The 14,352-nt window shown below is 38.2% G+C and overlaps 1 protein-coding gene across 1 annotated transcript in view; it reads right to left on the bottom strand.

Moving 5' to 3' along the window:
* Window positions 1-14,352, bottom strand: part of GALNT12 (polypeptide N-acetylgalactosaminyltransferase 12) — a 43,158-nt gene that overhangs the window by 7,140 nt on the left and 21,666 nt on the right. Inside the window, exons 6-8 of the mRNA XM_072328710.1 lie at window positions 10,505-10,681; window positions 8,082-8,213; window positions 1,758-1,871 (exon numbers count right to left, since the gene is read on the bottom strand). Coding sequence (XP_072184811.1) covers window positions 1,758-1,871; window positions 8,082-8,213; window positions 10,505-10,681 — 423 coding nt within the window. The remainder of the gene's footprint in view (window positions 1-1,757; window positions 1,872-8,081; window positions 8,214-10,504; window positions 10,682-14,352) is intronic.

A 14,352-nucleotide genomic window follows, 5' to 3' on the forward strand; every position in this document is an offset into this window, starting at 1 on the left:
ATGCAAGATTAAAAAAAACAGAAAACAAAAATAAATAAATAAATAAAACAAGCTATAAATGACTTAGAGCAGACAATCCCATAAATTTAAACAGCTTCCAGTCTACAAAAGACTAAACGCCTCCTGAAAAGGAAGCGGCTTAACTAGGTTTCATTTTCTTTGCAGAGACGTATGCTCATCTTTGGCAGAGAGATGAGCTGAGGTAGTAGAATGGATTGGTGTGGTGTATCTTTGAGTACTTGATCCACATCTGTCATTACTGATACTTCTGGGTTTTATAACGCACAGTTCTCTTCTGGCTCTTCCCTTCATCTTTTAGTCAGGACAGAAAGTTTATGAAAGTTAAAAAAAAAAATACAGACGCTAATAAAAAATATTAAATAGTAAGGCAATAAATGTGCTGTCAAAAACAAATCACCTTCAGGTAGGATCTGAAACCCTGCTCTAAGACTGTTGTTTATTTTTATTTCCAAACTTAAAATGCAATTCATACTACTAACTTCCTCCTCAAGATAGGTTTGTTTTTCAGCACTCAAGTTTCTTTCATTTTTTTAAAGCAGAGATCAGAAAGAAAGCTGATAAAATGTGTGGCATATCCCTGCTCCTTTTCCAAACTTATTTTTCATTTCTGAGAGAAACGTTTGGATTCGTTTCTTAAAAACACAGCTAAACCACTAAAACTATCACACAGTTACGTAGGCACTTGCTGAAAGTAAGTACAAAGGCTACTACAAATGTAAGGCATTCTGTTTTCTTATGTTGGCTCATGATGTCAGAGACAGAAGTTGGTGGTACAGCAGTAGAGGTTGAACTTTCCCATTAATATCCCATTACATTTTGTTGCTGGGTGACAGATGTGTTACTGTGCTCTTTTTATCTACTGTAATTTCCACAGAAATAAATAGGAGGCATTACTTTCAGAGTCTAATTTGGGTTTGAAGAAATAGAACAAAACAAGAACAAAAAAAACCACATGCTATGTGTCACACATCAAACACCAACCCCCCAGTTTTAGAAGATGACTACTCAAAGCCATGAATAAAAGCCATTGTAGATTGGCATTTGGTGTTCCACAACACTTATACTGTGGCATTATGTGGAAAGCTTTATTGGTATCTCAACTAACCTCTGTTATTCAGTTTCAGACTGTATGTAGAAAAATACTAGGAAGCATTTTCAGATTACCAAAACCAAGAAAGCAAAAACTAAAGCATTAGGAAGGATCTGTGTTCACAAGGATTTTGTAGCCTTAGCCCAGGAGGATGCTTCTGCAGATCAGAATATTGGAGACAGTGCTGTTCTGAACCTCTTGTGCAGTTAGATAAGAACAAAGAAATAGGACAATGACACATGCAGACAAAATTAGGTGAGGTTCCCATTGTCACTGAGGGCTTTGGCAATGTGGACTCTACAAAGAGCTGGCATGCCCAGGACCAGTGCAGACAAGTGAACACTGGCCTATAAGTCATATGGCTTCACTACTGTCCTATTAATCCCTGTTAATGAGCTCTGCGTAGTGGCATGATTAAGAGATTCACAAATTCCCTAGTCTGAGTAGATACATCTTGAGAACTATGAAAATCTGACCTCAGGATACATCAAAATTAATAGCAGCCAGAGGGAGAATCAAAATTAGATCTAAGATCATCTCTCTACGGCAGTATATTCTCTCAGCCCTATTGCAAAGTTTATTACTGTACTTTTCACGTTAACTCCACAGCATTACTAAAAATGAACATAAAAACAATGAACCTTACCTGATTTTGTCCCATGCCATGACATGGGTATAGTATGACCCTGTGTCCAGTTATTTCATGTTCATTTGAAGGGTTATAATCAAAGCAGAAGTTGGCCATTCCTCTATTCTTCAACTAAGCAAAAGAAAACAGTATGTTAGAGTAAGGAAAATACATCTCAGTCACTTTACAGCTGCTAGGCTGTGAGGTTTATAACCCAGAATGGATCACCTCTTTCAGACTAAAGCGAAATAAAACTGAGAAGACTGTCCTGACTTGGTCATTGAACCAGTCAGACATGAAGGCTTCTTCAGCAATGACACAATGTTCCAGGGTGTTTGCAAGTGAAGTAGGTGGGGGCCAACTCCTATCAAGCTAAAATGAGCTTGAGCAAGCCCGCAACTCACGCAGAAGTCTGCCACGTCTTTCATTTCCGCTCCCACAGGATCTACCTCTTCAGTTTTCTAATGAAAAGAAGGTTGCATAGTTTTTTCAGGTTTTCAAATGAGATGTAAAAAGGATTTGTTCTCAAAAGAATTCCAGTACCCTATTGAGGTTGAACAGGCAGTCAGATTTTAAGATCAGAACCAGACACCAGATATGACATTAAATGTTATTTACTACTAGAACTGATCTTTGACACAATAGGCCCACAATTTTTAGATTAGATGTTAAAATACTAAGCTATCTGATTTCAGAAAATCAGGCTAATTAACGAGGACTTGCATTTAAGTACTCAGGAGTCAAAGGTAACTGAAATTAAGTGGAACAATGCCATAACAATTACTGAATCCTAGCATTACCCACTTAACCAAATTTAAAAACACATGGAGCAAAACAAGTTCTGTAAACACACGTTCAACCTGAATGCCCCCATTACTGGGTGTAATTGTATCACAGACAAAAAAAATAAAAAAGAAGAACAAGCAGAGCAAATCTCAGAAGAGATACTTCTGCAGGGTGCAATTTTGCTTCTCTCCACCAGTAGCCATAATTATATCCTCAGTTCTCAATGCAGAGAAAAAACAGAATTGAAAAACGAAAGGTTAAATCCAACCAAACCCCTCAAGATTCAAACTCACCGAAGAACAAACCACAGAAATAAGAAAATTAAATACTTGTACTCCACATGTATTTTATTTTCCCCAACATCTTCTTTTATTACTACCTGATGTGTGCCTTCTGATGCTTTGCACCTACTCCTGTTGTCAGGCAGCTAGTTCTCAGCACACCTCATGCTTTGGATGTGAGCCCAAGACAGAGGGAACATACTGGAAGCTGAGGAGGGCAAAAGCGCTGGCATGACCTGGGGCTTCTTGCAGGGCTGTGGCTGTTGTGCTTGATAGAGTAATTCCAAAGTCCCGCTATCACAACCTGAGTAGCACCTCTGAGGTGACGTAAGCATATACAAGTGGGAGAGGAGGGAAATGGGGACAGTGTGGGACAGGAGGTTCTAGTGTGATGGGCTGGGGACTCTTCTTCCTCCTCCTCCTGCCCTCTGCAGGGAGGAGTGCCATGAAGTGAACATGTTACAGACAGAAAGAAGCAAGAGGCTGCAGCAGCCTAGATGGCTCTGCACTGAACAGTCTTTTTCTCCCCTGCATGTCCTTCCCCCTGGTCTTCCACCTGTCTTGGCAAAGCTATTAATAGGAATACACATGCCAAATTTATACATTTAGGAATGAAGGCCTTATGTTTTAATTTCCCTCTAAACACATTACTGCTATGCATTTGGTGTAATTTTTCATTGAAGGATATACCAACATCCAAATTTGGCACATTTCAAAATTCATTCTTATTTTTAGCATCCACATGTACCAGAAGTGAAAGAAATCTTCTGGCCATTCTTTTTATTGACTGTTCTGCTTGGTTTAAAAAGAATATACAGCTACTGAGCTCCTAAGCTGTCAAAAGAAGATGGTTTATTTACCTTTATAACACTGGGGAAGAAAGCACATTTAAAACAAAACAAAAACAGGGAAGACAACACTTTTACAGATGACTCTTAACACACACCACAAGACAAAGCAATAATCTGATATTTTTACATTCTATGATAAAAAATAAGTCAAAGTCATACCCGCTTAAAAATTAGATTCATTATCTCTAAAATTACGAATCAGCTTCTGTTGTAGTCAGTGGCTGTCCTCAGGATCAGAGGGTTTTTCTCATTAGTATTTTTAGCAGTGTATGACTTTGCTTGACAGTCTACTGACTCTGGGAGGAAGATGATCGTAGCAAAGGACTTATCCTTGGTGCCCTTCCAGACAACCCAAAGCCTTTACTATTACTCCAAGTGTGTGCCCTTCTCTGTCATTCCCTGGCATTTGCTCTAGCAAGTGCCTTTTGTGGCTTATAATTTTAAATAACCTATTTTAAAATGCCACGCGCCACCAGAATTATTGCAACAAGGGCACAAGAATGCTCTCTTATGCGTGTTACACAATACCCAACTACGGAAAACAAAACAGAAGTAGTATAAAAGACTACTAACTTAATCTCTGCTTCAGATGTTTAAAACTCACAGCCTGTATTCCTATAGTGCTACTCCACATGACTTCTCATTTTCTTTTTTCAGGCATAAAAACTTGTGAACTGTGCAGCCAGATTCCTACAGACACATTGTCAATTCTCCAGCTTCGTTCTCTTAGGTTGTTCTATCAGACATGGGTAGATGTTCTTTCATACACTTTATCAGGGAGCCTAATAGATGTTTAAGATGTAGAGGGATGGTAAATAGTAAGCAGATAAGTGACCTGATTTGACGTGTCAAGGGTCTGAAAACAATTAGATTTTCAAATCTGATCATACCACAATTTATGCTAAGAGAAGTCAGTCGTCTGTCCCAAGGCAGAAAAAGTCAGAGTTTGTGAAAGTAATATTTTTCTCCCGTTAAAGAGAATATACAGTCTAAGTTCTTTTTACATACAATAGTTCTATCAGAATAAGAATCATCCATTCTTTTCTGGAGCTACCTTTGCTCCAATATCCACTGTAAACAAGTCATGCAATAAAAACATTTTATCCGTGACTTACCTTAATTCTTTTGCAGAATGCTGCATTAGAGAAACAGAAGCAAAAGAAATGTTGGTCACCTGGCCATTGAAAAACTTAGTTAAGTTCTAAGAAGTTCTGCTCATGCAGTATTACTGGCTATGCCTTTTTTTTTTTTTTCACCTTTGTCTCCTTGTGAAACATTGCAGGTTTGTTCTATAGTGCCATTTAGATACCATCTTATTTGGAAGCTGAAACAGGTCATAAACAGCAACTACTGAGATATTCAGCTCAGACCTTTACCTTTCAGAGCTTGGAGAAATATAATCTGTTGTTTACTAATATCTGGATATTCACATCTAACTACAGCAATGCAGCTGGCATTCTGTAATTCTTTACATGTTTCTTTTAAAAATATATATGTTTCATATAACCGTAAGCCCTACAACAACAATGCATTTTTGACATTAAAACCTCATAGTATTAGTTGATAAACACAGCCAGTGGAGCACAGCCAACCTTTCTTTACATCCACAGTATAGAAAAAAATCCCCTTTGTTCCTTTGTTGTGACATGGATATTGATGCATTTGTGGTATGGGCAGATAATATCCCGGGACAAGGTTAGACATGAAATTATGGCCAACAGCCTCACTGTACTGACCAAAGATAATCTTTTACCTCAAAGGCAATCCCAGCAGTCACAGAGAACAATTTTACCGAGTGTCTGCTATTTTCATATCATCTTTTTATAAAGGAAAAAAGAACAAAGCGAATAATATCCTCAGATCTCTGTTAACTCTTTAACTGCAACTCTGAAAGGAGTACACGACACCAGAGAACACTGAGACCCTTTGAACGAATCAAGGATGTGACACACTGTTGTTGCAATTCAGCTGCTCACCCTGACAAACCTGGAACTTTGCTGCACCGTAACCAGCATTGGAACTTATATAGAGAACTCAGACTTACGTTAAAAAAAAACAAACAACCATGAACAAGGAGAAGTAACACTGATGGTATCCCTTCTCAAAGAATGACTGCTCAGAGTACTGAGTGAAATCTGCATTGTGGTATTCAAGAATTATTTCTGCTAAATTCTTTTGGAATAAAGGGTACTCATATTACTCATAGGCATCTTATCAGAACACAATCATGGCTCAAGCAAAAATACTCAAAAATCTGTATGTTTAAATAAAGTTCTAGGCAGGTAACATTTTCTGACAAGCAATCTCGGCAGAAAGGGTAAATATTTATTTAGGTAGCAGAAAAAATATGTTAGCATAAGGGTCTAATTGTTTGAGCATGGCACTGAGTTTCACTCAACAATTCTTGCATTTATTTCAATATCTGGTGGCTGACCTGTGGGTAATCTTAGAAGATTTTCAATTTCAGTTTAAAGATTTTCAGGGGAGGCAGAAATCCCCATATCCCTTCACAATCTCTTTGAACAATTAATAACCTCACACTAGGCAGAACTATTAACAAGCCCAACATGTTTAAACAGTCTTTTTGTGAACCAAAAAAGCACTATGTAAACAACACAGGAGTAAAGAACATGATCATGATCAATGATTTACTGAAGTTAACAGATGGGGCTCAATATCCACAAATCAGTTAAATCAGTATGTGTCATTTTTGCACTGACACTCTCTTCAAGTGTAACTGTACTTTAATAACATTTTAAATTCTTCCTGCCAGAAAATGGTGTATTCTCATTATGCTTACAACTAGATGACGGCATTTAAGAACTGTTTTAAGAGAAATATATGGAGCACACCTAAATTATACCACTGATACCTCCAGCAGCTCTGAACAAGAATTATTTTTTCCTGACATTTTCAAATCTTTTCTTGAAGATGACACACATTTAATCTTGAAAAGACCTGCAGCAATCTCTTCTCAAGACCAATGGAATGCCATCACTACCATTAGTCCAAGCTTTCTTTTGGCTGCTGAAGGGTGAAGGCTAAGAGAAGGATAAGGCTACTGAAATGCTTCTGAAAGATAAGTTTTGTAATACCTTATTGCTTCTACTGTCTTTGGCCTTATCAGTCAACAATCCAGCACAAAACAACACAACATGAACTAATGTTATCCCTATTTGAGGTGCTGGATAATGCTGGATACTACCTCTCATGTCAGTGATTGCACAGAGATACCAATTCGAGTGCAAGTTTAAAGACAAACAGAGGAGGGTGGCTGCTCTTTTAGAGGCTCTTGAGGCTTTGCTGCAGTAATGCAAATCAGTGCTTACTCAGAGGAAAACACAATGTTACTGTATTAGGAACTTTCTTGTTCAACAAGTAACAAAGGAAAGACTGTGGGGAGACAAGTTTCCTATGTGTTTTTTATGCCCACAAAGAGGAGTCTTTTTTTTTTTTTTTTTCCCCCTCCTCCAAAAAAAGAACAGCATAGTGTAACTGAAGTGCAAATGACAGTTAACCAAGCCTGTTGTGACACTGGCTGGGTGCGATGAATTGGTGTTGGAATGCAGCTTAGCTAGATTTGCAGTGATTGAGTTATAACAGAAGTATTTAAAAGTCAACATGGCATTTAAAATCAGGAAGGTATTTTGTATGTCTTTATCAGGCAGAAAGGTACAACCTTGTGCACCTGACATGTCAAGCAGCAGGTATGTGCCATTTTTTTCCAGAGGAAGCAGGTATTTGCTTCGTCATCTCCAACTTCATCCTTTCCAAATAAGATTACAGTAACAAGATATACATGACGCTATAGTTTGTATTTATTTGTAAGCTGCAAATAGGATTGAAAATTGTAGTCTGTTAAGAAAGGAAAAAAGGATTCATACTGTGCCAGTGAGAATTGCTAAGGAACCACCAATGTTCAAAAGCATCCTCCAGATTAAAAATTAGTACGTTGGTTTTGACACAGAGAATTTAGTATTATCTGGGAGCACACAGTATAAGCACTCTTTTCTATCATCAGGGCATCAATTCTAATCACATAAGAAGTGCAAAAACATATTTCAAAACACACTGTTTTCAAGTTGACAACTGAAAATCAGAAAACATCAGTGGTTTCTTTTTTTATTATTCAAGTTTTAAAAAATTAAAAGGTCATCCTTGCCTAGCCTTAGCACTTGCAAAATGTCATTTGGAAGGTGTAGCTCGTGGTAACATTACCTGTTCTCAAACCCTGTCACAGGATTTCTTCAGAAATAATATCCCCTTGTATAAAGAAAAGATGGAAACCACATTTTGAAGTCCACCAATTCTATCTTAAGTTCTATCAAAAACCCATGCTGGCTTTGGTATAAAAATACCATTGGAGTGAGCTAATAGGAAAGCTCATGGAACTGCAAGGAAGCCCCTTTGCAGCAACTACATACCATGCCAAAGAAGCCTGGTCTGTCCTCGGGTACATGAAGCTCTGGGTACACATTCTCCAAGAACCACTTGAAGTCCTTACATTTCAGTTTCTCTCGAAGGAGTCTCCTCTCTGTCACATCTCCATATGGTTCCTAAATAAATAAATAAAAATAAAGATTAAAAACACAGAACAGATGCTGTCTTGTAAATTATCTGTTTACATTATTAGGAACCATATGCTCCAGTGATCAGTAGGACTTTTAACCAGGAAAATTCCCATGTTTGGGCACTGGACTTGATTTTATTAGCCTTACAATTTTTAATTGATGACCAAAAAGAAAACGATTGGAATGGTACACATAAAACTTTAAAATATTCTAGAAGACAGCCAGTCAGAGAAAATTCCAGAAAATCCACATATGGGGACATCCCTGAATACAATTGGCTGAACTACGAAAGCGTAGTGGAAAATTTACTTCTTCCAGCCAGATAACTGAAAATCTCAAAAGCAATGAATGAATCTTGAGAATTTAAAACTGCTCCACCATCCATTTGTAAATTACTTATAATGGCGATTTTTCCACTTAACTGATGAAATTAGTAAAATCTGCCACGGTTTCCTTTGATCTTCACAGTTTTGGGGTTGGATAACATGAAATCTTAAATCACCAGAGAAAAAACTTTCAGTGCAGACCTTTTCCTGCCTACAGATAGGAGCATAGTTCACATCTTTTCACGTCTGCCTTCAAAATCTATCTTTATATTGACTGGGGACGTCAGACACTCTAGCATGATGTACTGCTCACACTCTCCAGACTCTTGCAGGTCACCTGACACACTCTTTATCACTCCAAAAATATATTTTCTTTTCTCAAAACTGTGGAAATATAGCTGAAAACACAAAATGGATGTAAAACAGAGGCAAAGATGCCTGCTTGAATAAACAAACAGCTTGACACATTAGCTCCAAGGTCTGAACATTAATCTTAAAGAGAAACCTTATGGAACCAAATTCTGCAGCCTTAGCATCAATCATTTTTCCATTATTCTGTGGAACTGAACAGTTGGGTTAGATAAAGTAAAAGTTTCTAAACTCAGCTGCTGAAGCCAGAGATGCACAGAATATTATGGAAACCACAAGGCACTGGCAGCAGCCTTGATACATGCAAAAAACCAGCAAGAGTCTCAGCTTACATTCACTGTGCTACAAGCAAGCCAATATGCAAAGCTTATGTTACTAGCATTACAGGCATCAGCCACCCTGGACTTCACAAGAAAATCTGCCAGCATGTATTGCTGTGTCCACTTTGCATAAAACACAAGCAGAATCATGCCAGTGTTGCCTGTGAACTCACAATGTCTCCGGATACTCAAAACCATACTTCTCTCAGTGTCAGACTCCACCAATAAAACCTAAATGGATTTTATGATGTTAAAGTAAAACAATTATTACTAAAATATGGACTATAATAACCTAATTTCCTAGTTTAAGCTAAAGTAACACAAGACTAATACTAACAAAATCAAGTTCTTTGAAAAACATGGTATATTTTTTCCACAAGCATTTTTAATGGGATATGGGACATTTGCATGCATTAGGAACTTACTGTCTAGTCTCTCAGTTCTGGTCAGGTGTACTCAGAGGTGGATGTCCAACAGTCTATGCTGCACAGCATGTTACTGCCCACCAGACTACAAGACCCTCTATGTGAATATAACCAAACTGCTAATTTGCCACACTTCTTTATTGCTCTGACCTACTCAGATTTCACAGCAGGTATCTTCAGAACTATTTTGCTAACAAATGATCTCATATTTTCTTCCTCATTAAAACTATGAAAACAAGCAAAAACTGACACGTCAAACATTCTCATATGAACATTTTCATCATCTTGGTCTTTTCAATTCTGATTTTTTAAGTTTTTGTTTATTTAAATTGAACACCCCGCAGCAGTAAATTAAACTTGGGAAATGTAAGTTTGTCTTACGTCAATACAAAGTTTTACAATTATCAAAAGATGAGTGATCTTGCTAAAAGTTATTAGCAAGGTGGTCACATAAAAATCTACTGTCCATTGAAATGTGTTGACTAAAATTCATTAAGTGCGTTTCTGTTGTGTAATTTTTTAATTGATAGAATACTGTATCACCTTTTGCATGGAAGCATGCTCTTTGAGCTAAACAGTTCCTCCTTACATGTGCTACCATGCTGAACTTCATTCTTTAATTAATTCATCTATTATTGTCACAAATTTAGCCTTCTCCTCAACTTACAGATTTTTTTGTTTTCCAAAAAATTTAAAAGCTACACATACATTTATTTTCTGTTTGGGAAAACGTTTCAGAAGAAGTAAGGAAGAAACCTCCCAGTTCAACATTAGCTAAATCAACAGCTAATTCATTGAACACAAATTCAACTCTGAGAACAAGGGACTCAACTCACCAGGCGCGCATGTGGGTTTCGATGATAATAAAGTTCTTTGTATTCATCCATCCACACTTCAGCTGCACGCACACTGTTTGCAAGAGCTTTTGACCGGGAATAGGGAGCTTGTTTGGGGAAAACATGGCCTACATGTGAGCAAGGGTGGACTTCAAGACTTCCGCCACACTGCCATATCTGAACAAAGAATTTACATTGAGCACTGTTAATTTCAGTCTTTGCAAGCAGAAGAATACACATCATTGCAAGGATAATACTTTACTCAAGAATAACACAGTATAAGTCATGCATACAATAATTCTGCCTCTAGTCTGCTGAATAAAACAGATTACCTTGCTTCATCATGAACTCAGAGCAAATCACTGCGATTAACAAGAACATAGCTCCATCGCTGGTTTTATCAGGTGTACTTTCTCTGAAGACACAATAAGAAATGGCCCACAGTACTTCTGCAGGTCTAAATGTTGTCTACAAGTCAAGTCATATAAGCAAGATACATCCTTCTAGGTGAAATTTATCATACAAATAGCCTTCTCAGATAGAAACTTGATGATAGTTATCAGGAACTGAATCTTGCTTTGCCCATATTCTCCTGCCAAGCTGACTTGACAAAGCTTGTAAAACCATTATTTGTGCTTCCATTTCTACATTCACCATTCAAGAATACAGGTATGGGTGCTCAAATATTAAATGTGACAAATCTTTAACAGGAGACTGGAAAAAAGAACCCAAAATTCAACACATAAAAAAATAAACAAAAAAAATTCTGTAACTGACCCTTGCTGTCCAACCAATATTAGTGGGAAAAAAATTCCTCTATTTAAATCAGTGTTTCTACTTGCTGTTGAAGAAAGTACTTGAGCTTGCATGTAGAGCTGTACCCTCGTCCTCAGGACTTTGGCTACCTAGGCCAGAAACTCCCCAGGTGAGCAGCCAGCAGGGGCTGAATCTCAGGACACACAGTTCTGTAATTACACTCCTCTCCCTGAAAACCCTGGCCACTATTGCTTAACAGACCTTTTACAGTCCATTCCCACCACTCATTCCAATCCCAGGCTTGCTGTAACAAAAGCAGAGTGCAGCCCAGTGTTTCCCATTTAATACTGTGCATGAGCATGATGTGGCAGGCTCTCTGATTCAGAAGGGTGCCAGAAATAAGGGTACTGAAATTTAGCCAGTTGGGAGGAAAGGGAAGTCACACTGCACCTGGACAATCTTGAGGCTATCACCAGTGGCTCTGACACATTTTCTGAAGAAGCTTTTTTCAAGCTGGAAATCCAGGCAATTAATTCTCCTCGCTTACTTAACCATGCATACATAGGTGGCTGCTCATTTCTCCTAAGTAAGGAGGATGGAACCTGATGATCCCTGAAGTCTCTTCCAACCCAAGCCATTCTATGGTTCTGTGGAGAGGGAAATTTGCTAAAAGATGTTTAAGGAATAGAGACGTTTTCTGGCTTTCTTTTAAACAAAAACATGAGTAAAGAACTTATGGAAGAAATCTACCATTCTATACTGATCTCTTAAACAACCTGCATTTTTTCAAACATAAGCCATGCTACTGCCATTTCAAAAGCCATCATGAAATCAACCATCCGCTCTCATTATAGGGGTTCCCTTAGGGAGATTTCTGTTTCAAAACAATAGTTACCTTAAGCCATAGGTTCCATATCCAAGATTGTATTTTTTAAAGTTGAAATTTATCAGGCAAGTATTGCCAACAAACAGTAAGGTCAATTAAATTTATTGAAGCCTATCAATTTCCATTTTTGTTATATTCCTTAAAAGCATCTTTCACTGGTGATTAGTGTTTTGATCAGTTTGTGTTCAACAAGAAAATATGAGCAATGGACCATAAGGACTACTTTAGTAAAAATGTAGCATGAAGAAAGATGCACTTTCTTGTACAGTTCCTTGATAAAGTCTGACTTAAATGGAATAAAACATAATGACTGTATTTATTAAATTGCTACCAAAAAGAAAATTCCACAGCATCTGAATTTTCAATGACTTTAACTCTGAATTCCTCCAAGAAAATAACTATAGGTTGCTAAGCAGTGCCCATTAAATTCTGCTTCCTTCATTAAAAAGGTTTAAAATTTCTTGTCTTCCCATTACAAGAACTAGATATGTTTTAGCTACCCAATTCCTCAGAAGACTTATTTATTTATTTTAAAGGAAAACATATTTCAACTTCTACATAAAATGAAGAGTGATAAAATAAAGCAAGGTATTCAACAGAGACACCAAATTTGACCATTAAATGTTAAGTAAATGACTCTGGGGAAGTTTCTCCCCCGAAACAATTTCCACCTCCTGAAACAGATAAGCCCACTAGGTTTTATTTATATTTTGCCTGCTCATGTGCATGCAAATATGATTCTGCACTAGGTCTGGCAGCTCTCATCACAAGAGAACCTTTTCTTTTTTCCTATCACAAGAAGAGAACAAGGTGACACCGGTTTTACTTTCACTTTCATCTTGACACACACAGGGTATAAACATTTTTTCTTTGCTTTACAGGGATGAATGCTTGCATTAGGAAAGCTACAGTAGCTGTACAGCTCCCACACTGATATCCCTGTCTCTGCCAGGCTCTGGACAAGTGACCCAATTTCTGGGTCAACAAACGCTAAATAGGAAAAGCAAGTTGGCAGTCAATAAATTAGTTTCCTGTATGAACTGCTGTCTCTGTGGTGGTGCTTTAGGACTGTCTGGAAAGAAAAAAGAAAAACAACATGCTACCCTCTGAAAGATAAGGGGACACAACCTGTTTCTAAAGCCATCCAGGCTACACATGCTGCAGGAGAAATTTCCACATCAGGACAGGAAGAAACAGTGCAGAAAGATTAGAGGAGAACCCGGGAAATCAGAGATGTAGCAGCCAGGACTAGCAGACAAAGAAATTGCAAGGAAAAGAGAAGATTTAGCAGTAAGTAATGTTGCCTTTTTGAATATTTGTATTTTTCCCTCTTGCTGCAATGGTGAGTTAAAGGATAGGCTGCAGATGTATCAAGCAGCAGTCCCCAGTAGCAAACATACAATGCAGTGCCAACAGCAGGAAAACACTGCAACCAGCTTGATGTACAGGAGACAGAAGATGAGAGGGCATTGCTTTGCATCCCCTAGGAAGGAGACTTTCAATGCCCATTATGTCCATGAAGTGAAATTTTATCTAGCCAAATAGCATTAAGCAATCCCAAATCAAGGCACATTGACTCAATTCCGCATTCAGCACACAGCCTCTATCTCTCTTAGTCGTAATGCTTTCAGCCAAAGCTTTGTCCTTGTTGCACCTCTCAAAACCACAGAGAATTTCTTCAGTTTAGAGTAAACAAACAGGAGGCAAAGGAGGCTTGAGAACATTGTCTCAAGCTGTGGCTGTGTTTTTAGAGACAAGAAGAATGAATTAATTTACAGTGGGCTTCAGCATTCCTGACCCCAATTTTTACGTCTGACAGTTCCAGAAACCACTGAGATGAGAATTAGCACTGATTTATCCCTCTTGACCTTCTTCAGAAATGTGGGCAGCAGGAAGAACACACTCAAATGCTTTCTTAGTGCTCTGCTCCCTTCCACAAAATGCCTCACTGCAGGAGGCACACACACAGAGGCAAAGCACATTGTCTGCTACAGTTTCACTTCAAATGCCCAGATCCTTTTGGCAATCTGCACTGGTGAAATTAGTGTGCCCCGGCACATTCAATGGCCTGTCGAGCAGCTGCCACTGCTCAGTCCATCCTGCTGCACTGCTCGTCTCCCAGAAAAGAGCTGCTCAGTCCACCTGTAGTCTGCAGGGAGCTGGACCAGCCCTTTATCTAAGCCAAACAGGCAGAACCACTGCTCAC

This window comes from Excalfactoria chinensis, chromosome 2 (assembly GCF_039878825.1).
Source record: "Excalfactoria chinensis isolate bCotChi1 chromosome 2, bCotChi1.hap2, whole genome shotgun sequence".
Lineage (NCBI taxonomy): Eukaryota > Metazoa > Chordata > Aves > Galliformes > Phasianidae > Excalfactoria > Excalfactoria chinensis.